We start from the raw sequence: 24,538 nt of genomic DNA, 5'->3' as shown, positions 1-24,538 counted from the left end.
TTTTCTGAGCTGCAATGTCTGCTCCGCAAAAATCCAGGACATTGCCCTTTATTTGAAAAATACGCCCAGGAAGAGGATCACAAAAGAGGTCATGTCCAGGAAAACCAGGACATATGGTAATCCTAGACATGCGCATGTATGTCCTATTACTATTAGTTACTCAGATCACTCCGGAGGTGGGGTGGGCAAAGAGTACTACACCCGTTTAGGGATGGGATTAATCTTCAAACATGGTGATCTGACATGGCTGGAGCATCTCAGGACAGTAAGAAAAATTCAGAACTAAATAAGATCATCTGATATTCCAATAACCCATCTAGTAAAGAACCATTCTACCACTAACTTGGAACTAATTTTCCTTCATAGGGGTATCAGTGAAGCCACACACTGAAAAGTGACGCTGTTAAAGTGGCGGAGCATCTTATGTTTATTGTCTTCTGGAGTCTAATCCAAAACCCACTGAAGTCAACAGGATCCTTTCCACTGACTTCACTGGGTTTTGGATCAGGCCTTTAGTGACTACCAGCTCAAAACTGCTCTACTTGGAAGTAAGCAGAAAAAAGAAATGCGGAGGGGAAGAGAAAGGCCAGTTTTACTACTATCACTATATAAAAGTCATGATTAATGTAAAGAAATCAGCCTGTTATGTCTGGTATGAAAGGATCTTATTGACTCTGTTTCCTACTATATATTTACTTGCTGTAGTAGCATGAACAGTCCATTTTGTTGCTATTCTGTAAGTACCTTTTTATATTTAATAATCCACTGAAATATATACATATTCTGGGAGTGTTTTAAACTTGTAAAGAAGCATTATATTGGGCCATTTTTCAGAAAAAAAATTTGGAAAATGCCAAGTCGTCTGAATTCACAAGGAAGGTGTTTACTTGGCCTACAATAATCACCAGTAAATATCTAAATTGGTTTTGATTTTTTCAAATTAATTAAAGTTCAGGAACTTCCTTGTTAGATCTTCATAGTAAACAAATGATTTGTCAAAGGCATTCTCCTGGTTAAACAAATAAACCATAAACTTTGATAACAACTGCCATTTTATTACAATATTGATATGGGGGAGAGGTTCCTCTTCCTGGACAATGTGTCTTCAGTATCAAACTGTGTTTGTTGAGAGGAAAATAAGGGAAAATCTAATCAAAAAGAGAAAAGAAGGGTATAAATTGTTTGGCTGATACATCTCATTTTGTTTTAATAAGAGCACAGTGCCGTATCATTCTTCTAGATTTTCGCTGCTTTGACTCTTGTGGTTTCCCTCCCCCCATTTTATTGCGTGATCATAAAATTTTATGATTTAGTGCTCATGAAAAGTGAGGGATTTTAAAGCCTGGCATTAATGTTGGAAAGTGCTGTACAATCTCCTTCCACATACTGTTACCAATATATTTTAGTCCCGTCCAGCAACACACTTGCCTCCTCTGCAAAGAGCCTCTCAACCTCTCCAATGGGCCCTAAGTATGGGGTAAATTTAACTGCTCTGCTAAATACAGTAGAACCTCAGAGTTAAGAACACCTCAGGAATGGGGGTTGTTCATAACTCTGAACAAAACATTATGGTTGTTCTTTCAAAAGTTTACAACTGAACATTGACTTAATACAACTTTGAAACTTTACTATACAGAAGAAAAATGCTGCTTTCCCTTTATTTTTTAAGTAGTTTATGTTTAACGCAGTACTGTACTATACTTGTTTAGAACTTTTTGTCTCTGCTGCTGCCTGATTGCATACTTCCGGTTCCAAATGAGGTGTGTGGTTGACTGGTTAGTTCATAACTCTGGTGTTCTTAACTCTGTGGTTCTACTATACTGGCTAGAGATAAGAGGAAATGAAGTCATCTCTGGATGCAGAGAAGACTCCAAAATGAAATACCCATGTGCTCCTGGTGCTACATTTGAGGTGGATAGGAGAGCAAACAGCTTGGTTTACAGGTGACCTTCAACAAATGGAGCGTGAAGGAAGAAGGTTGAAATCCTGGTTTTGAAAATCCCATGAGAAGGCTAATTACTTGCATCCAAAAGATTTATTTATTTTCATTTCTATGTCTTGGCTGAGCAAGATCCAAAGAAATATTTCTTTGTGGCTGCGCTAGTTGAACCAAAGTCTCAAATCAGCAGACTTGTTTTTGGTGGTAAATCTGAACTGACTTCATTTGGTGGCTAAAGTGAGCCCCTCCCTGTGGGGAGATGTTTGGTAATTATGTTAATAAAAATCAATCAGATTTGTACCAAACTGTTTGGAACCATGGAATCAGGTCAATATTTGAGGAGGGAAATACTAGGTTTTTCTGCAGGAGTCGCAGACAGCATTACAAAGGTTCAGGGTAAAGATGATGAACACAGAGAAAAATGCTGAAGAGAGGAAGAATAGGCCACTGGTTAGGGTGCTAGTGTGGAACATGGGAGATCCACATTCAACTCCCTGCTCTGCTAAAGACTGTGTGTTACCTTGGGCAAGTCACTTATTGTCACTGGGCCTCAGTTGTCCTCTGTAAAATAAATGCTATCCTATCTCTCAGGGGTGTTGTGAAAATGAATACGCCAGAGACTGTGAGGCACTGGGATACTGTGTTAATGAGGATGATATAAGATTGACAGAAATACAAGCTATAAGCATAATTATAAAGATTTCCAGTTCTAGTACTCTCTCAAGTGTTCTAAATGAGAGAACTTTGTTAAGAAATTAGCTTTGTGCTTGATTTTACTGAGACTGGTTTAGTAACTGGAGTTGATATTAACAAAGAAATTACATCATATATGTTATAGCACAAATTTTCATATTTGATGGAAAAATATTAATATTTTAGGTGCCTAGGTAGCACAGAGAAGAGCTTGATATAAACACCTAAATTAGACAGATTAACAGACACTAAGACCATTTCCTAACTTTGTTCTTTCTGTAATAATCATGATTATTTATTACACACACTAAATGGCTTGATAACTCTAATAGGTCAATATGCCCCCAAAGGTAAAGAACATAATTTCTTGTATGAAAAAACAACACTTATGGCAGATGTTACACAATGAAACAATATGTTGAACATGACAACATTCATGTCTCCACTATAGCATTTTGCTCTTTGTCGCTATTTACATTATTATAGGTCTTATGTATGGCAATGACAATAAGCTTGGAAATTAAAATGTTGAATAAAGGAAGATTTGTTACTATCCTTAACAGAGGGATTTTAAAATCTTTAGAGTCCAGTAAGGCATAATCATATTATACTCAGTCTTGTCTAGAACATCCGTTTGATTAGCTTGTTAACTCAATTATTTCAATTATATATATTGCAGCACGAGCAGGAAGAACTGCTGTAGTTAAGGATAAGATGTAAATTCCATAATGACCCTCTTTCAGTTTATCATAAATTTCTCAAGCAAAATTATGGGCTGAACTCTGTATGATTACTCTCTGCCTAGAGACATCTTTATTTATTCATGTTTATATTTTAAGAAAAATCCATCAGATGTTTGAGTTCTGTGTATGATTGTCTTACATGTCCTTAAATTTTAATGCTTAAATAATACAGCAATGGGCACTACAACAAAACCTTAAATAGATGTTCCTATCAGAAATTTTGCACACACAGCTCCATGTCTAGTTGGCAGCCGGTGTCAAGTGGAGTGCCCCAGGGGTCGGTCCTGGGGCCAGTTTTGTTCAATATCTTCATAAATGATCTGGAGGATGGTGTGGATTGCACTCTCAGCAAATTTGCGGATGATACTAAACTGGGAGGAGTGGTTGATACGCTGGAGGGCAGGGATAGGATACAGAGGGACCTAGACAAATTGGAGGATTGGGCCAAAAGAAATCTGATGAGGTTCAATAAGAATAAGTGCAGCGTCCTGCACTTAGGACGGAAGAACCCAATGCACAGCTACAGACTAGGGACCGAATGGCTAGGCAGCAGTTCTGCGGAAAAGGACCTAGGGGTGACAGTGGACGAGAAGCTGGATATGAGTCAGCAGTGTGCCCTTGTTGCCAAGAAGGCCAATGGCATTTTGGGATGTATAAGTAGGGGCATAGCGAGCAGATCAAGGAACGTGATCGTTCCCCTCTATTCAACATTGGTGTGGCCTCATCTGGAGTACTGTGTCCAGTTTTGGGCCCCACACTACAAGAAGGATGGGGATAAATTGGAGAGAGTCCAGCAAAGGGCAACAAAAATGATTAGGGGTCTGGAACACATGACTTATGAGGAGAGGTTGAGGGAACTGGGATTGTTTAGTCTGCGGAAGAGAAGAATGAGAGGGGATTTGATAGCTGCTTTCAACTACCTGAGAGGTTGTTCCAGAGAGGATGGTTCTAGACTATTCTCAGTGGTAGAAGAGGACAGGACAAGGAGTAATGGTCTCAAGTTGCAGTGGGAGACGTCTAGGTTGGATATTAGGAAAAATTTCTTCACTAGGAGGGTGGTGAAACACTGGAATGCATTACCTAGGGAGGTGGTAGAATCTCCTTCCTTAGAAGTTTTTAAGGTCAGGCTTGACAAAGCCCTGGCTGGGATGATTTAATTGGGGATTGGTCCTGCTTTGAGCAGGGGGTTGGACTAGATGACCTCCTGAGGTCCCTTCCAACCCTGATATTCTATGATTCTATTGGTTAAATCCAGCTTGTTTGTAGAAATCAATGAGACCTAAGAAAAAAGCTTAGCTTAAAGGGAATGGATTCCCTAATTCTGTGCACCGAAGTTTCTCTAAAACAGACACAAAGGTTTTGGTTTGCTTTCTTGGTTTCATCTAATCCTTAGAAAACCGGTGATGCAAGTACACAGTAAACCTTGCAGTTCAGTTTCTCTGCATAATTTAAAACAGCTTCAAAAGTTGAAGAGCATGGGGTTTAACAAGGTACTTCTAGTGTTTGCAGTGATTCCGGAGCCACCTGACAGCAGCTTCATCAGCAGAATGAAGGGCCCTAAGGCTACCATGAAATCTAGCCAGTTGACACTTAACAACATGAGCCATTGACTGATGGAGGCCAGATTGACAAAGTGGGTCATCGCGCAGACCCCATGTGTAGAGATTGGCTGCACATAGTCGTTGGCCTGTGGAAACCTGTTCAGTGGAGCCTAAAGATGATATGGCAGGTCAAACCCCGGAGGTCAAATGGTTGGATCAGCGATGAGGAAACCATTCTGAACATCTTTAGCCAACCGCTCACTGCGCCACAAGCTTGCTGCTGACAGATTCTGATCTGGCAGTTGAAACCACAATGGATGCCTCGATGTAAGTCATCCTCTGGGGTGACTGAAAATGTCCATGTACAGTGGGACACCTTGACTGGCACACAGCTTTTCCACCAGTCTGGCTGCAGACTCTCTGCGATGAATGTGTGGAGGGGCTATGCTGCTCAGAACTGGTAGCCATGGGATAGGAGTGGCGTGCAGGGTGGCTGTGATTATACAATAGTCAAGTTCAATTCGACTTCGACCAATTTAGTGTGAGGCGAACGACACCACACAGGGGCACAGTATTCTGCTGAAGAGTAGCACAGTGCCAGATTCAATGTGCAGTGTCTGTGCACCTGTGCCCCATGTCGAACCGGCTAATTTGCTGATTAGATTATTCCTCGTCCTGACTTTGGCAGCAGCCTTTTTAAAATGGTCATGGAAAGTCAAAGAGTGGTCCAGCGTGACACCAAGGTAGACCAATGGAAAATGACTGAAACACAAGGCAATGCCGATGAGGACACCTAACTTACATTTCGTGCTCAAAACTGTCTTAGTCACACTTGGTTGGAGGCACCAACTGCTACACTAGGCTGCCATCTTGGCCAGGTCGACATTCAAGATGTTCTCCAATTTGGTGAAAGAGCATGACTGGGTACCACAGCAGTTGTCATCTACATAGATAAACTTGCATGACTGAGTCAGTGGCAGGTCGTTTGTGTATAGATTGAACAGGGCGGGCACAAGCACAAAGTCTCATGCAAGCCGCTGGATTGTCTTCTCCATTAGCTTGTTCTTTTTCCCATATATATGCGAAAACACCTGTCATGAAGTAGAAATTCAACAATGTCCACCACCCATGCTGGGAAAGCTATCGACAGTTTTACCAGAAGTCCAGTGTGCCATACTGTATCGTAGGCTGCTGTCACGTCCAAGAAAACAGCTCCTGTCTTCAAGTTCTGTTGAAACCTGTTTTCTATATATGCTGAGACAGTTAGGACTCAGTCACGTGTATTTCAACCCTTCCAGAAGCCAGCTTAGTCAAACAGATTTGTATCAAACTTGGACTGCAGATATATGCTGGAGGATAAGATGCTTAAAACAATAAGGCACTTAAGAGGAATATTAACTTGCAATGATTTTAAAAGTCCAGCAAACCTTACATACACATCAAGATGTCTGGAACATTTTAAAAGTCATAGGAAGGTGGTGGGCCTCACTAGTGACCACATTACCTTGAGAAATGACCATCTACCAAAAGGTAAGTGTGGGAAATTATTGGAAAATTGTGATGAAGGGGGACAGAGGAAAGCTGGGTAATTCTGGATGATCCAGGCAATGGCCTGTAGACATAATGTCTCTCCTAGAAATGGGGCTTGATCTACACCGGGTGAGAAGCAAAAACATCCAGACATCTTACTCCTGGAAACTGTTTTCCTTTTCTGCTTCTTCCTGCTCCCTCAGAGAGGTCTGATTTCCCTCTGCTCCTGATCAATCCACAGTCACCTGCTGAGGGTGAAGAGGGGATCTGTACAGATGGGAACATGGTGCACTGTATGCATACAGGTACACAACAAAGGGCTAAAGCTTGTCGTTTCTGGATGGCTTCTTTGCCTGCTTCTCCAGCCTAAAGAGCAAAAAGGCATCTCAGCCTTAGGGAGCAGCTGTGTGCTCATGGGAGGTAAGAGGAAACTGGGGATTCTGCCTGCACAGAGCTCAGCAGGGGGTGGAGCCTGACATGGAAATTCCTGAATCCTGATTGTACAGAGTACAGGAAAACACCTATTCATGCCAACAGAAGTTATGCCGGGGAACAGAATTATTTTCCTGATGCCCTGAGTGTAAACAGTTTGAATTAGTTTTATTACTTTCTCTTTATGCATTAATTAAGCCTTGTGCCATGGGTTTAAACTCATCCCAAAACAAAAACTTGAAGGCAGATCTCCATTTACAGTTCTGGAACCAGCAAAATTTAGGTATCTCCTGCTTCTTCAACCCAGAAATCTGCATGCAGCTCCTCTGCTTCATGGAGAGAAGTCCTCCACCCCAGCAAGCATCTATTTTTAATTGTATCCAGGCAGGGTGGGTGTGTTGTTTGAACTCATTCCAGTTACCGCTCTTTTCTATCTGAAACCTTATTACCCTGCGCTGTGCCTATATTGCACTCCCACCACACCTTAAAATTTCCCACTATCACCACCACTAGGGCTGTCAAGCAACTAAAAAAATTAATGGCAATTAATCATACTGTTAAACAATAATAGAATACCATTTATTTAAATATTTTTGATGTTTTCTACATTTTCAAATATATTGATTTCAATTACAAAACAGAACACAGAGTACAATGCTCACTTTATATTTATTTTTGATTACAAAGATTTATGCTGTAAAAAACAAAAGAAATAGTATTTTTCAATTTAACTCATACAAGAACTCTAGTCCAAACTCTTTATCATGAAAGTTGAATTTACAAATGTAGAATTATGTACAAAAAAAAAAACTTGCATTCAAAAATAAAACAATGTAAAACTTTAGAGCCTACAAGTCCACTCAGTCCTACTTCTCGTTGAGCCAGTCACTCAGACAAATAAGTTTCTTTACATTCACAGAAGATAATGCTGCCCGCTTCTGGTTTACATCACCTAAAAGTGAGAACAGGCGTTCGCATGGCACCGGTGTAGCTGGCATAGCAAGATAATTATGTGCCAGATGTGCTAAAGATTCATATGTCCCTTCTTCTTCAATCACCATTGCAGAGGACATGTGTCCATGCTGATGATGGGTTCTGCTTGATAACGATCCAAAGCAGTGCAGACTGACGCATGTTCACTTTCATCATCTGAGTCAGATTTAAATTGATTTAAATCACTAGTCAGGAAGACTCGATTTAATCATGGATTTCTACATAAAAGTGCATTCTTCTTGGTTGTTATAACCTTAATACATATTCTTCACAACTCACAGATAGATGCAGGTTTCATTTTTAGAAGGTACACACTAGACATTTTTAAGTGATTTATTTTGAAAACTTTTCAGATTAGTTTTACAGCTATATCAGAAAATGAATGATTGTTTGGTTAGTTCATTTACCAAAGGTAATTGAAGCAGATATTTATGAACTCACTAGGAGGTGAACTATCTCCAATTCAACAGGTTAATCATTAATATTTGGAGGATTTCTTGCCATACTGTATTTGGAGGAGACCACCACCACCACACAGGTTTTGTTTTATTTAACTAAATTGTTTTATTTAACTAAAACAACAACATTATGATCATTAATGATCTGCAGGATGGTGTGGACTGCACCCTCAGCAAGTTTGCAGATGACACTAAACTGGGAGGAGTGGTAGATACGGTGGAGGGTAGGGACAGGATACAGAGGGACCTAGACAAATTAGAGGATTGGGCCAAAAGAAATCTGATGAGGTTCAACAAAGACAAGTGCAGAGTCCTGTACTTACGACAGAAGAATCCCATGCACTGCTACAGACTAGGGACCAAATGGCTAGGCAGCAATTCTGCAGAGAAGGACCTAGGGGTTACAGTGGACGAGAAGCTGGATATGAGTCAACAGTGTGCCTTTGTTGCCAAGAACACTAACTGCATTTTGGGCTCTATAAGTAGGAGCATTGCCAGCAGATCGCGGGAAGTGATCATTCCCCTCTATTCGACATCTGGAGAACTGTGTCTACAAGAAGGATGTGGAAAAATTGGAAAGCGTCCAGCAGAAGGCATAAAAAATGATTAGGGGACTGGAACACATGACTTATGAGGAGAGGCTGAGGGAACTGGGATTGTTTAGTCTGCAGAAGAGAAGAATGAGGGGCGATTTGATAGCTGCTTTCAACTACCTGAAAGGGGGTTTCAAAGAGGATGGAGCTAGACTGTTTTCAGTGGTAGCAGATGACAGAACAAGGAGTAATGGTTTCAAGTTGCAGTGGGGGAGGTTTAGGTTGGATATTTGAAAAACTTTTTCACTAGAAGGGTGGTGAAGCACTGGAATGTGTTACCTAGAGCGGTGGTAAAATCTCCTTCCTTTGAGGTTTTTAAGGTCAGGCTTGACAAAGCCCTGGCTGCGATAATTTACTTGGAGATTGGTCCTGCTTTGAGCAGGGGGTTGGACTAGATGACCTTCTGAGGTCCCTTCCAACCCTGATGTTCTATGATTATGTATTCTGGATTTTCTTCTTCAACAGCAAACATATATTTTAACAAAACAAGCATATGAATTTTTGAATTTAGTTAAAACATTCAAGTATTACTGTGTTGCACTGTTTGCATTTTGCATGCATGCCTCTCTTACCCACAAGTAGAGGAACTTCATTAAAATATTCCCAAACTGGATCTCTTTTATGGCCTTCTGCCATTATAGGTTTTCCCTTCTAGTGAGAGAATGGTAGATCTCAAATCAATGAAGGCTACACTAGAAAGACCTCAAGACTTCTGGAATATGCTGCTCAAACAGTTTCACTTTTGTTTCTACTGTCTGTCCCTCCCTTCTCACATTTATCTCCAGACTTCTTCTCCTTGTCCAGATCTATTCCGCCCCCAACAATCGTCTATTCATTGAACTTTTTGAAACTTTGCACTTTTAGAGAGAGGTAAGGGACTGACTCTGTGTACGCAAATTTGCAGAGGGACAACAGGGTTGAGGTCTGCTATTTCTCACCTCTATATTTTATTTTATTTATTTATTTTAAAGCGTTTTTACTGTTAACAAGCATGTTATCTCTGGAGACACAAATCCACAGTCTGAGAACTGCAAAACTAAGCAACTCTGATGGTATCTTCTAGACTGAACACTGAGTCCCACTGGGTAGATAGAAAGATTAACTTAAATAATCTATACAGAAGCCCCTGGAACACCATAAAATTGGGTCCCTAATCCATGAATTATTGGAATTCATTTACAAAACTTTTCTTAAACATTACATGAATATATTGTCTCATACTATAGAATTAGAATTTATAATCCCTATTCCATGATGAGATATCTTTGAGCTATAATGTATCTTAATTAAAACTATCTTTAGATAGGTTTTTTCCCCAAAAAGCATTTTATCAAAAAAATCCGATTTAAATAAAAAAATTCATTGATTTTTATCCACCCTGGATGCCACCAGCAGAAGGTTGATTTTCTTTTTTGGTGGTTAGGGTTCTCTAGTTTCTGCATCAGAGTGTTGCTCTTTTAAGACTTTTGAAAGCGTGCTCCACACCTCGTCCCTCTCAGATTTTGGAAGGCACTTCAGATTCTTAAACCTTTGGCTGAGTGCTGTAGCTATCTTTAGAAATCTCACATAGGTACCTTCTTTGTGGTTTGTCAAATCTGCAGCGAAAGTGTTCTTAAAATGAACAACATGTGCTGGGTCATCATCCGAGATGGCTATGTGGGTAAAACAGAGCAGGAGACATATTATTCTCCTCCAAGGCATTCAGTCAAAAATGAATGCATTATTTCTTTTAACAAGCATCTTCAGCACGGAAGCATGTCTTCTGGAATGGTGGCCGAAGCATGAAGGGGTATACAAATTTTTAGCATATCTGGCACGTAAATAACTTGCAATGTCAGCTTCAGAAGTGCCATGTGAACACCTGTTCTCACTTTCAGGTGACACTGTAAATAAGAAGCCAGAAGCATTATCTCCCATAAATGTAAACAAACTTCCTTGTCTTAGCGTTTCGCTGAACAAGATGTAGGACTGAGTGGACTTGTAGGCTCTAAAGTTTCACATTATTTTGGCTTTGAGTGCAGTTATATAACACAAAAAAAATTAATCTACATTTGTAAGTTGCATTTTTCACGATAAAGAGATTGCCTTATGGTACTTGTATGAGGTGAACTGAAAAATTACTATTTCTTTAGTATATCATTTACAGTGCAAATATTTGTAATAAAATAATGTAAAGTGAGCACTGTACACTTTGTATTCTGTGTTGTAATTTAAATCAATATATTTGAAAATGTAGAAAAACATCCCAAAATATTTAATAAATTTCAATTGGTATTCTATTGTTTAACAGTGCGATTAAAACTGTGATTAATCACGATTAATATTTTTGAGTTAATCACATGAGTTAACTACAATTAATCAACACCCTAATTACCACTGATAATAGAGCTAGTGCAGAGCATCCACATGGTTTTAAACCACCACTGTTATCTAAACCTGCTCTCAGCAAGTCTAGATGACTTGTTGTTAGCACACTAGCAACCAATGACACCTTGTTTACATTAGCACTCCAACCACAGATACCTGCCCAGTTTTAGTTACAATAACAAGAATACTTCGCTCTGATATGATGTTTTCCATCTGTAGATCTCAAAGTGCTTAATGCTAGCAATAGTTTAGGTACCAGTCTAGACTGGCATATACTTTTTTACCACAGCATTATGGGTTAGATGGCATAGTGGGGGTAACAGCTCTTCTCAGTTTATTCTAGTGTTTCCCTGGTTGCGATTGGTGGGGCTGTACTAGTGCTAGTCTGAAGGTGGCAGAATTGCTAAAAATTCTCAGTGCAGACAGAGCTCAGAGCAAGAGCAACCATAACAGCCATGGAAATGTTGTGCACTTTTGCCATCATTTTCATTTGTGGATGGGCATTGCATTACAGGTGTGTGATGGGTTTACATCACCAAATTGCTCCAATGTAGACAAGGCTCAGAACCCCTCTAAAAATTCTCTAAGGCTAAACCAAGCAGGCTGAGTTGAGTAAAGCTGAGTAGGCTACAGCCAAGTGAAAAATTGTACTGCCTCTCCTTGGTCACTCAGCATCACAATTCTTTGTAAAAACAGTCATACTGGTTGTACCCTACAAGCTCTCAACATTGAAGCCACTTACTACTGGGCCCCAGTCAGGGGACTCTACTCTATGAAGAAAGTGTGATGGGGAAGTCACCTGCTTTCCAGACTCCAGCTGAGCAACAAGGGGCAAAATATTGCATGTCACATGAATTCAAATTAGACTTAACACCAAGAGAAAAATAGCACTAACAATGAGTTAGGCCTGTCTTCCTCATCACCACCTAACATGGCCATTCAAGTTCTCTCAGGAGCATCTATCAGAGAAGCTGAAATGGAAATCAAGCACAGCTCATTATCTGGGACAGATTTCTCAAACTTTTCCTCCTCTCACCTGTCTGAGGAAGGAACTGAACATACAAATAATAATAAAACAGAAGGCATCTAAAAGGAAGGAGAATGACTGAGGGATCTGAGCAAGCAAACTTTTTAAAACTAGGGAACTTTCTATTTAGAGCTTATATATAGCTTTTTACATCTTCAAGGCACTGTACCAGTGCTGAAAAATCTGATTCTCAGAACCCCTCTGTGATGTAGGTAAGTGTATCCTAGAATAGCTTTTTGGAACATCCGGCAGAATGAAATTCAAAATCCCCTCTCCCCAGAGGATATTCCTCAGACATCTCAGCACCAAAAGATACAGCATTTCCCTAAATTTGCATTAATGATGTGCGTAGGCACAAACACACAAAATCCTGGCTTCAAGAATTTGAACTTTAATAGACAAAAGCTGTGCATTGAGTAAAGGAAAAAAGCTGTCTAATTAAAGGGTGCAATTTTTATTATTCTTCATCTCACCCTTTAATTCAGGGGCGGGCAAAACTTTTTGGCCTGAGGGCCACATCGGGTTTCTGAAATTATATGGAGGTCTGGTTAGGGGAGGCTGTGCCTCCCCAAACAGCCAGGTGTGGCCTGGTCCCCACCCCCTAGCCAAACCCTCCCCACTTCTTGCCCCCTGACACCCCCCTACCCCCCGGACTCCTGCCCCATCCAAACCCCCCCTTTCTCCCTGTCCCCTGACTACCCCCAGACCCCCTGCCACTGACTGCCCCCCGCCACCACATCCAACCCCTCCTCTCATTCCTGACCACCCCCGGAGCCCCGCCCCTGACTCCCCCCCACTGCTCCATCCGACCCCCGCTCTCCTACCTGACTGCCCCCCCAGGACCCCTGCCCCCATTCAACCCCCCCGTTCCCCACTCTCTGACCGCCCCGACCCCTATCCACACCTCCGCCCCCTGACCACCCGCCCCCAAACTCCCTTGCCCTCTGTTCAACGCCCCCTGCTCCCTTACCGCGCTGCCTGGAGCACTGGTGGCTGATGGCGCTACAGCCACGCCACCCAGAGCACCAGGACAGGCAGCCGCGCCACCTGGCTGGAGCCAGCCATGGCACTGCACAGCACAGAGCACCGGGTCAGGCCGCGGCTCTGCAGCCCCGCCGCCCAGAGCATTGCACTGGCTGCGCAGTGAGGAGGAGGGAACAGCAGGGGAGGGGCCGGTGGCTAGCCTCCCGGGCCAGGAGCTCAGGGGCTGGGAAGTAGGGTAGTTTGCCCACCTCTGCTTTAATTTATGATGTATTTCCCTAAATTTGCATTTGGGAACAGAGCAGATGGGAACTCTTACTCAAAAACATATTATAGGATTCATTAAACCAGATCTGACTGTTTGTCTATTCAGTTTCACACTTCAGCTTTGGCAATAGCCAAAACCTGATGCTTTTGGAAGAAAGTGAAACAACAACAATGCACTTAGAAGCAACTGTGCAATGCTGTACATAACCAAATCTCCCCTGACATAGGAGATTTGATTACCTTAATTTATCTTGCATAGCTACAAATGCTATTACCGGTCATAAAAGTATTAGGCCTTTCATAAATCTGGCCAGAGCATTTTTCTATAAGACCTGATTAACACAAAGTTAGAATTAAACAAGGTACATGTGGACTTCTTGCAACTACAAAGCCCACTGCCTGTTTTTGAATAGATCCTTTTGTGACAGATTAGTCTCCAATATTATGACCACAGATTTGGATATCACTAATTATAAATACATTTGCATCTCTGTGGTTTCTCTTCGTATAGAATCAATGCTACCACCATCGCATCAACCCTCCTTCCTGCTATTCATTATCTCTGTTTCTCTTTCACCTCACTCTTCTTCATGTAACTGCACCTAAAATATTCTCCCTCAGAGTCTCATTCCACTTCAGATATGTGCTCCCCAGTCTCTCTGCTCCACCCAAACCCGGTCTTGCTTTGCCTAGTTTGTCCTGAAGATAAGCTTAGCTCCCAATGGTCTGCAGAAATGCCCTGCCCATAGCCATTGGTTGGATCAGATGTATTGCTGCTTTTATCGCTCCCAGCTGTTGACAGGGGAACACAGAGCAGTTTTTCGGCAGCTGGCAGAAGGAGGGAGAGGCTGAGCACTACCAATCCTGTGGCTCCCTTGAGTGCTATGAAGCACCTTTGGAAATCAGTGGTGGCTGTGGCACCACGGACCACCAACATCCCTTGAAGCTTAGTTTAAGATTCATTGTCCTAGGTGACATCCTACAGTAAAATCTAGCATTACTAATCTCTCTGCTTGTAGTGGATTGGTTGTGCCTGCTCTCTGATACAGTGCTTACTGTATTTCTTTTTGCCTTTACTGAAAGAATAACTCTACAAATGTGTCAGATGGAATTTTGTTTTGGATTAACAACATAAATATTTAATAGGAAATTAAAAAAACCTTGCAATGTCAGATCCAATTCATGTTACACAATGCAACTGCACAGTATAATTTAAAACCATGAAAGGAGGAGTGAAGCAAGGGGTTTGGTCTATTATGAAACAGACTTAGAAATCTAGGAAATTCTGATTGGCTGTTGATGAGGTTGTACAAACCCTATGCTCAGATGTAAACTTCTCCCTCTCTTTTTTATATTAAAAATTGTGCAGGACATAGTTCATATACCTTGCACATGAAAGTGCAGCACATTCCCAGACCTGGAGACCAATGTGTTCCGTTGATCCACAGAACAGACGCAACAAGGACAGCACCAAGGCAAGGATCCCCCCATACTGCCATTTAAAATGTCTCAAACCTAATTTGGTGGGCCCACTTCTAAAAGTAAGAGGATAGCTTGGTTTCTAGGTGCATTCCAGCCCCAATCCAGCAAAGCATTTATGCCTATGCTTAAGTGCCACTGAATTCAGTGGGACCTAAGTATGTATTTGAAGTGCTTTGGAGAGAAGGGATGGATTGCTGAATTGGGCCCCCAAACCATAGACTGCCTGCCTAGACTGACAACAAGGATGGTATGGGAAACCCTTTATAAGAAGATGGAAAAGGAAACAAATTTGAAACAGTCCCCTGAATATCTGATGGTGATAACTTTCAGTCGCTTCATATCTAGCACATGGTGGCAAAGGGTCAACATAAAGGGGCAAGATTCTACATTCCATTACAATCCCTTGTGTCCTCAAATTTCTGTTACCTTTTAAACATAATTTAGGTTCTCATGTGACTGAAATTATGGTCTTTGGCCTTGTGTTACTCTGTAGTAAAGGCATGCAATGAAAAGAATCTCCCAGAAATGCACTGTCTGACTAGTCTTACTGCTTAAATATCAGTTAAAATCTATCTTAATATTCCTTTCATAACAAAAGAGAAAATTTTGCTCTGATAGTCCATAAAGTCTGTATTATATAAAAATTCAAATACTCAAATCAGAATTCCGAAGGCATCATCTTACAAGATAGTAAAGGAGAGCATGAATAAGAAAAAAACAGAACACCCTCATCACTGCGGTTCAAATTTTTGAAGACCCTCAATTCAGATTACAGATATAATTTGAAGTAGTTTTACTTTGTGTCTACTGCTGGGAATAAACATACCCTTAACAGACAGGCTGAAGTGAAGCTCCTTCTCCTTACTTACTTCAATAGCAGTGATAGCTTTGCTGCTGCAGCATGGCATTCTTAATTCTGCACAAATAATTGCTGTAACAACCACCACAGAAGAGAAGCTTGGCATTCTAAATAGCAGTGCACCTATTTTAAGAATATTGAATCCAAGGGGTTTATAAGCAATATCAGATCACCTCATTAGTAGGAAACAGTTTCCTTATAATGTCTGGACAGGCCTGAAAACCTCACATTGTGTACATTTTTCTGTAATCATTCCTCACACATTTCATAATCTACTCCTCATCAATTTACAAAAATAGTTAAACATATGTTAATAGAATTTGAAAAAAAAATCACAATATTGACATTACCATACTTAGCATTTAAGTACCATGGCAAAACTCTGATTTCAAAACAATCTTCTTTCCAACTAAACAGATTAGCTTCATGTTACCATGCCATGTTCAAAATCTTCCTCTACCACCCCAATCTTCACAGAAGGTTAATTTCAATATTGTTGATAACTTCCCACTTCTAGTTTTACAGTACTTTCATATTCTGCTCTCTAGAAGACTTAGGGGTTGCCTTTTTTTCCTATTATAGCAGGATGGAGGGGATTGGGGGATTTATTTTGCTTACATAGTAGGGTTTTTAAAGCAAATTTTACATTTGGCACCTGATAGCAGAAATATTAAATGTATAATTTGGGAATTCAAAGTGAATGGTTGCCCTTAACTGTGTGGAGTTGAAGACGGTACCATACTTCAGATCGCCGGAAGCAGAATGTTCCACAGATCTGCAATAAGCTCTCTGATTTCATATCTGATACCAACAACAACATAATTTCAACACTCTTCCGATACTATCCCTTGGATGTGATAACTCCACTAGTATTGTCATGATTCATTTCAACTTTCTTTTTAATTCTTAGTTCGGAAGAAGAGACTCCCAATCAGAATTTCAAAAACATTAATGATGCGTAAGCAAGATAAGATCCCACAACACTCACCGCCAAACACATCTCCGTTCTGGTAGTTCTTCCCCTTCTGAGCTTCCTCTTCATTTTGAACAGTAGAAACATGCTTGGCTGACGCACAGCCCATAGCTTCATTCAGTCAGCTCCAGCTGGACTGAACCACAAATCATCTCTACAGATGCCTAAGCATTGTTTGAAAAATAATCCACTTCTTGCTTGGTTGGCAAGACACTTCTACCTGCAGATACAAAAGAAAAATATTTCTAAGCATATTGACAGAAAGCCATCATTAAGAAGTTTCCGCTTTTTGGCGATCAGGAAAATATGACAATGGTATTTCAAGGAGAGGAGTGCAGGAAAAAACACCATCTGAAAGAATATACACACAGGGTTTTTTTCCCTGGAACACATATGAGAAATCAGAGACATTTGCTTCTCTTGCTGTTTTTCACGATCTGTCCATCAAGCTAATTTTCTCAGAAAGCTTATTAGTGCTTGGGAACTAATACTTGCAAGTGTCAAACACTGGGTCAGACAAAAAGAAGTCCATCAAGATCTTATGTCCCTGTATGGTTGACAGCAGTTGTAGGGAGCATGTTCAGGGAATGTCTAAATCCCAAGTTTAGGATTTGTATACACACAGGAATTGTACTGATTTAAACTTAAATCTGTTTAAAAAAACAATACAAACTGCTGCATGGGTACTCTTCAAACTAAACCAATTAAAAAAAAGTTTGAACCAATATAAAAGAGTGTCCACACACAAAGCTGCACTCATTTAACTAACTTGATGTAAAAATCACACCTTTAGTTAAACCAGTACAACTCTGCATACAGACACAGAAATGCTCATATGTACTTAAATGCCTATATGAGTATCCAAATGTGGGGGACAGACATTCTGGGTATGTCTACACAGCAATTAAACACTGGCGGGTGGCCTGTATCAGCTGACTGGGGCTCAGGCTGCATGGATGTAAAATTGTGGTGTAGATGTTCATGATTCAGGACAGCTGTGGGTGTTTAATTGCTGTGTAGACACATCCCAATTACTTTTATTTCATTTAAAATTATTTCATTTATTTCATTTTCATTTATTTTATTTTATTTATACAATTCAATGTCACTTAGTGGATTATGTTTTCAATCCAGTATTTCTCAGCTATTTATGTTAATAGTTGCAGCCCTGTTTATTTCACATACATCATGATAAAGTTTATCTATAAAGATAGGGCCAATATAAATACAAAATGAGACTGCAAATCCCATTACAGTTCAAAACCTAGACACTGTGCATTGGCCAGCCTCCTTCTGACACTTGACTGTTCATAATTTGTCACCAAAAACTGAACTATATAATTTCATCCACATCTTGAAAAATTTACTGACACAATACTTTTACTGAAAAAAAACGAGGAGTACTTGTGGCACCTTAGAGACGCCTCGGTTTTTTTTTGCTGATACAGACTAAAATGGCTACCACTCTGATACTTTTACTGACACTTTTCTGATCTACAAGTACTATGCCAAGATTCTGAATTCAAAACTCTCCTCTTTCCACTAAACAGATTAGTTTCATGCCCAACGACTGAGCCTACTTTCCAGGGTGGAAAAATAGCTCTGCCATCAAACCCCCCACAAAGGCAACCCTCTCTCCTAATTTAATGACTAAGGGCCTTGATTCAGCAAAGCATCTAAATACATACTGAAATCCCATCCCAAACAATGTCTGTTTCCCACCCCTCCGTATACACACTTTCTGTTCATGGTATCCTCTACCTAACCCCATATATTTTTTGCATTCTTTCTCCTCCCTCCCCAATATACCCCCCCACCACACACAGATTTCTAACTTACTCAGTCAATTTGTTCTCCTATTACTCCCATCCACCCCCTCATAGGATAGGAAATTTTACCAGACTCTTAGTAGCCAGAGAACTAATGTACTAGCTATAGACAGAAATTGTTCAGAAGAAATGCAACTCTAACCTTCCCTCATTTTCCGGTTGCTACAAGGAAGATCATTTCCACTACTGTACAATATCACCTAGCTTTCAGTTTTGGGTTCCCTCTCCAGTAAAGCTCTAATAAGTTTGCTATAGCTCATAGATTTCCCAAGCAGCAGTAGAATGAAATGAACCCAATCCCCATGCTAAATAGTGGCCGTGAAAATGACAAGACTGTTCAAGTTTTCACTCTGCAGTATCCTAGGCAAGCTTTGAGCAGCAGAGTCACTGGAGTTGTCAGTCTGTGGAATAAGGAAGACAGCACATCCCCAGTTAACCTTCCTTATGCAAAATGTATTCTTTGCCCCCATGAGGACTGGAAACTTACTAATTTTTAAAAGAAAGTTTAGGTTTTGTAATAGATGATGGCTATTGCCTGGAAAAGCTTCCTACTCAGGCAAGTGCCTGAGGCAATTTTTCAAGCCCTGATTTTATCAGTCAGCTCATTAAACACTGCATCGAGGCTAAGGTGGAAGTCCTTTCTGGTATTCACAACATTTAGATATTACCAGTAAGCATGCAAAAAAGCACCATGTTAATTCCATTCATATACATTGTAAGTATTTAAATAAGAACAATCACAGAAATGAAGATGTAGCAATTTTATTTAAATCATCTTAACTGATCTTACATTCCTGTAACAGAGTGAGAGTCATTGCTTATAACAATGTGTATCTGCATTAGTGTGCCCTAATAACTTAAGTGTCAGAATGTTATTTTAGATGAATAGCTTCAAACCCCTCCATTAGGGCATAAGGCTGACGTGAGACAAACAAGCATGAATGAACCAGAATGTGAAATGCTAATCTTCTTGTGAGATGGACCTTGAGAGAGCTGAATGCCATGCCAGCATGCTCGAGTACAGTACATAGTCAAGGATCTACAGCATCAGAGCCTCTGCCAGGTCTGATGACTTTGAGCAGTGGTTTTCAAACTTTTTTTCTGACAACCCAGTTAAACAAAATTGTTGATGCCCACCACCCAACGAAACTGGGGATGAGTTTGGGGGGGGGGGATGGAAGGGGCTCCAGGTTTGGGGTGACTCAGGGCTGGGGTAAGACATGGAGTTGGGCTGGGGGTGCAGGCTCTGGGTTGGGGCTGGGAATGATGGGTTTGGGGTGCAGGAAGGGGCTCTGGGTTTGGGGGGCACTCAGGGCTGGAGCAGGGGATTGGGGCGCAGGGTTACCTCAGGTGGCTCCAGGTCAGTGGCGCAGCACGGGTGCTAAGGCAGGTTTACTGCCTGTCCTGGCAACGTGGACCGTGCTGCGCCTCGGCAGAGCAAGCTCTCTGTGTGGTTCCCGGCCAATGGGAGTGCGGAGCCGGTGCTCGGGGCGAGGGCAGCACGTGGAGCCCCATGGGCCCCCCGCCTAGGAACCAGACCTGCTGCTGGCTGCTTCCGGGACGCAGCGTGGTGTCAGAACAGATAGAACTAACCTGCCATAGCCGGGCAGCACCGCTGACAGGACTTTTAACGGCTTGGTCTTAGAGTCTGTCATGAGGCAGGAATAGTTGAGCTGCCCTGTACAGGCATTCTGACTGTCAGAAATCAGTCCAGATGGGTTGAGTTAGTTGTATTTTCCTATGGCAAACAGAAAGAGTGCTGAAGAGTTTAGCAAGAGCTAATGGCTAGAGGGCTGGATACTCACTGGGTCCCATCTCACTGCCATGGGCAATAAGAGGGAATTGAGGGAGAGTTGTAGCCATCCCATCCTTTATGCCCTCATACAGAAGCATGAGGCAGTACAGGGCACATGCGTCCCTTGAGGATGCACAGCTATTCAAAAGACTAATCTCACGCACGAGTGCCCATGCATCTACAGTGGGATCCACACTGATACATACTCAAAGGATACGTCCTTTTCCTCCCTCTTATGACGGAGTCAAAGGGTGAGAATTTCCAATAGTTGACCCTGTAAGAGAATAGAATGGCTATCCTGCCTCCAAATCTGGATTCCCTAGTTCTGGACCTGTGGTTACTAGAGTATCCTGGGGGGAAAGAGAAGTGGAGAACCAGGCCTGTGATGTTAGTCAGCCAAGTTGCTGCAAGGCGGATCAGGTGAAGTGCCTTGTCAGCAATAAGATCATGGATAGTGAAGGGCTCATTGACTACAAATAACATGTTATCAGTAGGAAGCTACGGTCGTGGCGCTTCTCGTGGGCCCATGTGGCTGACTGCAGAGGACATGTGGCAGCTACCAAGGGTTCATCTTTATAGGCACCGACTGATGTTTCCTCTGACTATTTCTTCCTGGCATGACCTGTATCAAGGAATCATGAAGGTAGGTGGTTGGTGTAATTGGCAATAGTAATGATCCAGTAGTAGGGCTGATGGACTCCCTAAAGGGTCTGAGTTAGATGAACTGTTGATGAAAGTCAGGGTTGGGGTAACCCACACACAGGCAGGGAAATATTTTTGACAACCCTGGGCATTGGTACGTTATGGGAATAAGAAAAATGGCAAAGCTCTTCACCCGAAAATATCCTGTGTCAATCAGCAACAACAGCTCTGGCTGGTCCAGGGCCAGCTCCCATGAGTTCTGGAAAATGGTCTTATCATCCATGACCAGAATGTTGGTGAACGTAACCCGCTACCTCAAGGGTGACTAGGATGAAACAATGAAAACCCCAGAATCTCGGGAAATATCCACAGTGTTTCCGTGGGAGAAGAGAACCACAACAGAGTTTTATTCTTTTTACACTCAGGTAGCATACACCTGAACCTTAACAACGAGAAGGGCTGTGAACCAAAGCACACAATAGTTAAACAGAGTAACTAGAACACGGCATTTTTTTTTTAAGATTAGAGGAAAGGACAATAAATGTAATGGTACCTATAAATAAAAATACAAATAGATGATCATTGGTCTGCCTGTCCATCTGCTCTGGTAAGCAATAAAGTGAGTTAATAAATAAGTACCCTAAGAAAAGTTTGCTATTAGGACTGAATATTTCCTAAATCCTTAGTAACCTTGGACTGTTAACATGATTACAAAATGGTAAAAGGGCTCAGAGAAACAGATACCTACTATGACACTGAGGAAGTATGGAAAACACAAGGATAGCAAGCATTGTTCCAAGCATTAATTTTGCAGAACATACATAATCCATGATACATGACACCTTGCAATGATCAAGCTTTCTTGATACTGCCTCCATTATCACTGGTGACAGCGGGAAGCAAAGTGACCCAGCCCCAGCCCGCTCTGCTCCCCCAGCTCCCAGCCCCGTTGCTTGGGGGAGGGGGCTTGGAGGAAGGGGTCAGGCCCGCCCCCGCACTCACCAGCGGCAGCAGCGGGAAGCGAAGCAACGCAGCTAGGAGCTGGCGGGGCGGAACGGAGCTGGCTGGGGCCAGGTCACTCTGCTTCCAGCCGCCGCCGCTGCTGGTGAGTGCAGGGGCGGGCCCGAACCCTTCTGCCCGCTCCAGTACCCCCGGTAATCCCACAGGCCGCGTCACTTGAGGGAAGGGGTGGAATGGGGGCTGGAGCCAGTGCCGCATATGCAGCATGTGGCTACTTAGGGCACCATGAAATTTCGTGCCCCAAATTATGTGGTGCCATACGCAGCTGCATATGCCTAAGGATGGCCCTGCGTTTCTCTCTTTTCTCGCCCCCCAACGCAATCTTTCTTCTCAGTCTTTTTCTGTCTGTGTCCTGGGATTCCTCTAATTGATTTCCTCTTTTAGTACCTCTCAAAAGCCCTGCATATAAAAATGATCTTCCCTCTGGTCAAGGAAGGCTGGACAAACTTCTCTTTGTAGCCCACAATGCTGCTCCTTCAGTTGGTCAAAGGGAATCATTGATGAGCAATGCAAGGCATTCCTTCCCTCCCGGGGGGTGGAGGTAGGGGTGGGGGGGGGGGGATAGACTGTTTTCACAATGTTCTTAAATGAGTTTTCTAGTGATCTTTCTTTGGTTTCTCTATAGTGCTTATCACCATAGACTCCAAGTTCCTGGTGGCCCAGGAAAGGGAAGGAGTGAAATAAAGTAAAAGCTGTATCATCTGGCACTTTATCAACTGGAAAGCTCTATTAACTGACATTTCTGATATCTCCCAATACAAATCTTCAATCTAGTAACCGGGACTAGTATACTGCCCAGGAGGTTATGCAATTGCACAATCTGCACTCTACTTTTATGCAAAAGAGGCAGAAGACAAGTAAGCAAGCTGATCTCAGGGATTTATTCAAAAAAGCAGCTTCTAGGATGAGTCATAGGGTCATTACAGATTCAGCCCAATCTCCTACACCTTCTACATCTACAATGATAATTGATGTTGATAAGGATGACCCTGAGGCACTGCGAGATCCTGAAGTACCTTCTGAATCAAAAAAATATTAAATTATGTTCAGTATAGTTTTAGTGTTAAGTGTATTTTTAGTGATCTAGGTATATGCCGGGCACTGTCCATAGTGATATGTAGTGTCATAAGATAACCTACTGTATAAAAAACTTCACCTGTATATACCTAAGTGCTTCAAGAAACCAACCACTCTGCAGTGCAGTACTGCTACTGGATTTGTGAGTACCTGTATGCTATTTTATCCTTTATTCATTTTATTGTATTCTAATTCTTTGAAAATTGGTATTCCATTGGTAAATATAACCTAGTTAACTGGAATTCCCCCACCCCACCCCATGTCCCCAACATGCCGAAAAACAAAGCTTTTACTGTAGTACATATTTTAGAACATATTTAGTCTCTGCTACTTTCCTCCCCTTCTTTTGTCGGTCTCTCTTCTCCTTCCCTCTCCATTTATTTGACTCTTCCTAATACCAGTACCTATGATAGCACTCAACTAATCCCAGAGATGCTGGAAGGAGCAGAATGAAACTGACATGATCATCAGTTTCATTCTGCTTTTCCTGCTGGAGCTTCTGAGCAAACACTAGGGCAGCATGGGAGCAAAAGGCACTATCCTACCTCAATGAATTCTCTTGCAGAGTAGTTTTTTTAAATACCATGGTGAGTCCCACAAGTAAACTAGATTCCCATAATTCTGTACCAAAAGTTGAAAACTTTGCAAGGTATATCAAGGTAGCCTGTTTCCTCTTGTTTTTTCCTACCCCCCCCCCCCCAAGATGTTCTGGTTTAACTTGGATTTAAACTTGGAGAGTGGTCAGTTTAGATGAGCTATTACCAGCAGGAGAGTGAGTTTGTGTGTGTATGGGGGTGGGGGGGATGTGAGAAAACCTTGATCTATGCAGGAAATAGCCCGACTTGATTATGTAAAGAGTTGTCACTTTGGATGGGCTAGCACCAGCAGGAGAGTGAATTTGTGTGGGGGGTGGAGGGTGAGAAAACCTGGATTTGTGCTGGAAATGGCCCACCTGTTGATCATTTTAGATAAGCTATTACCAGCAGGACAGTGGGGTGGGAGGAGGTATTGTTTCATATTCTCTGTGTGTATATAAAGTCTGCTGCAGTTTCCACAGTAAACATCTGATGAAGTGAGCTGTAGCTCACGAAAGCTCATGCTCAAATAAATTGGTTAGTCTCTAAGGTGCCACAAGTACTCCTTTTCTTTTTAAGGTATATCTTGTTTCCCATAACTTAGATAAGGGTTAGGGTCTCATGGAGCAACTCTAAAGCTGAATAGAAAATGCTTAACAGAAGAATTTGCAAGTGCTTCTGTATTTGTTTTAGTCTTTGTTTACTGCACTGAGATAGACAGA

The 24,538-nt window shown here is 41.7% G+C and overlaps 1 protein-coding gene across 4 annotated transcripts in view; it reads right to left on the bottom strand.

Moving 5' to 3' along the window:
- C8H1orf21 (chromosome 8 C1orf21 homolog) overlaps nucleotides 1-24,538 on the bottom strand; it is a 201,628-nt gene that overhangs the window by 110,996 nt on the left and 66,094 nt on the right. For 3 of the 4 annotated variants that reach the window (XM_048861553.2, XM_075131533.1, XM_048861554.2), the window contains exon 2: nucleotides 16,894-17,098. In XM_048861553.2, the coding sequence (XP_048717510.1) occupies nucleotides 16,894-16,987 (94 nt within the window). In that variant the 5' untranslated portion in view covers nucleotides 16,988-17,098. Of the gene's footprint in view, nucleotides 1-16,893; nucleotides 17,099-20,300; nucleotides 20,446-24,538 lie in introns of all 4 variants that reach the window. The other variant, XM_048861556.2, reaches the window with a different exon arrangement.

The sequence above is a fragment of the Caretta caretta genome, chromosome 8 (genome assembly GCF_965140235.1).
Source record: "Caretta caretta isolate rCarCar2 chromosome 8, rCarCar1.hap1, whole genome shotgun sequence".
Classification (NCBI taxonomy): domain Eukaryota; kingdom Metazoa; phylum Chordata; order Testudines; family Cheloniidae; genus Caretta; species Caretta caretta.
Note: the sequence above shows the minus strand (reverse complement) of the source record. Positions and strands in the feature narration are given on the sequence as shown.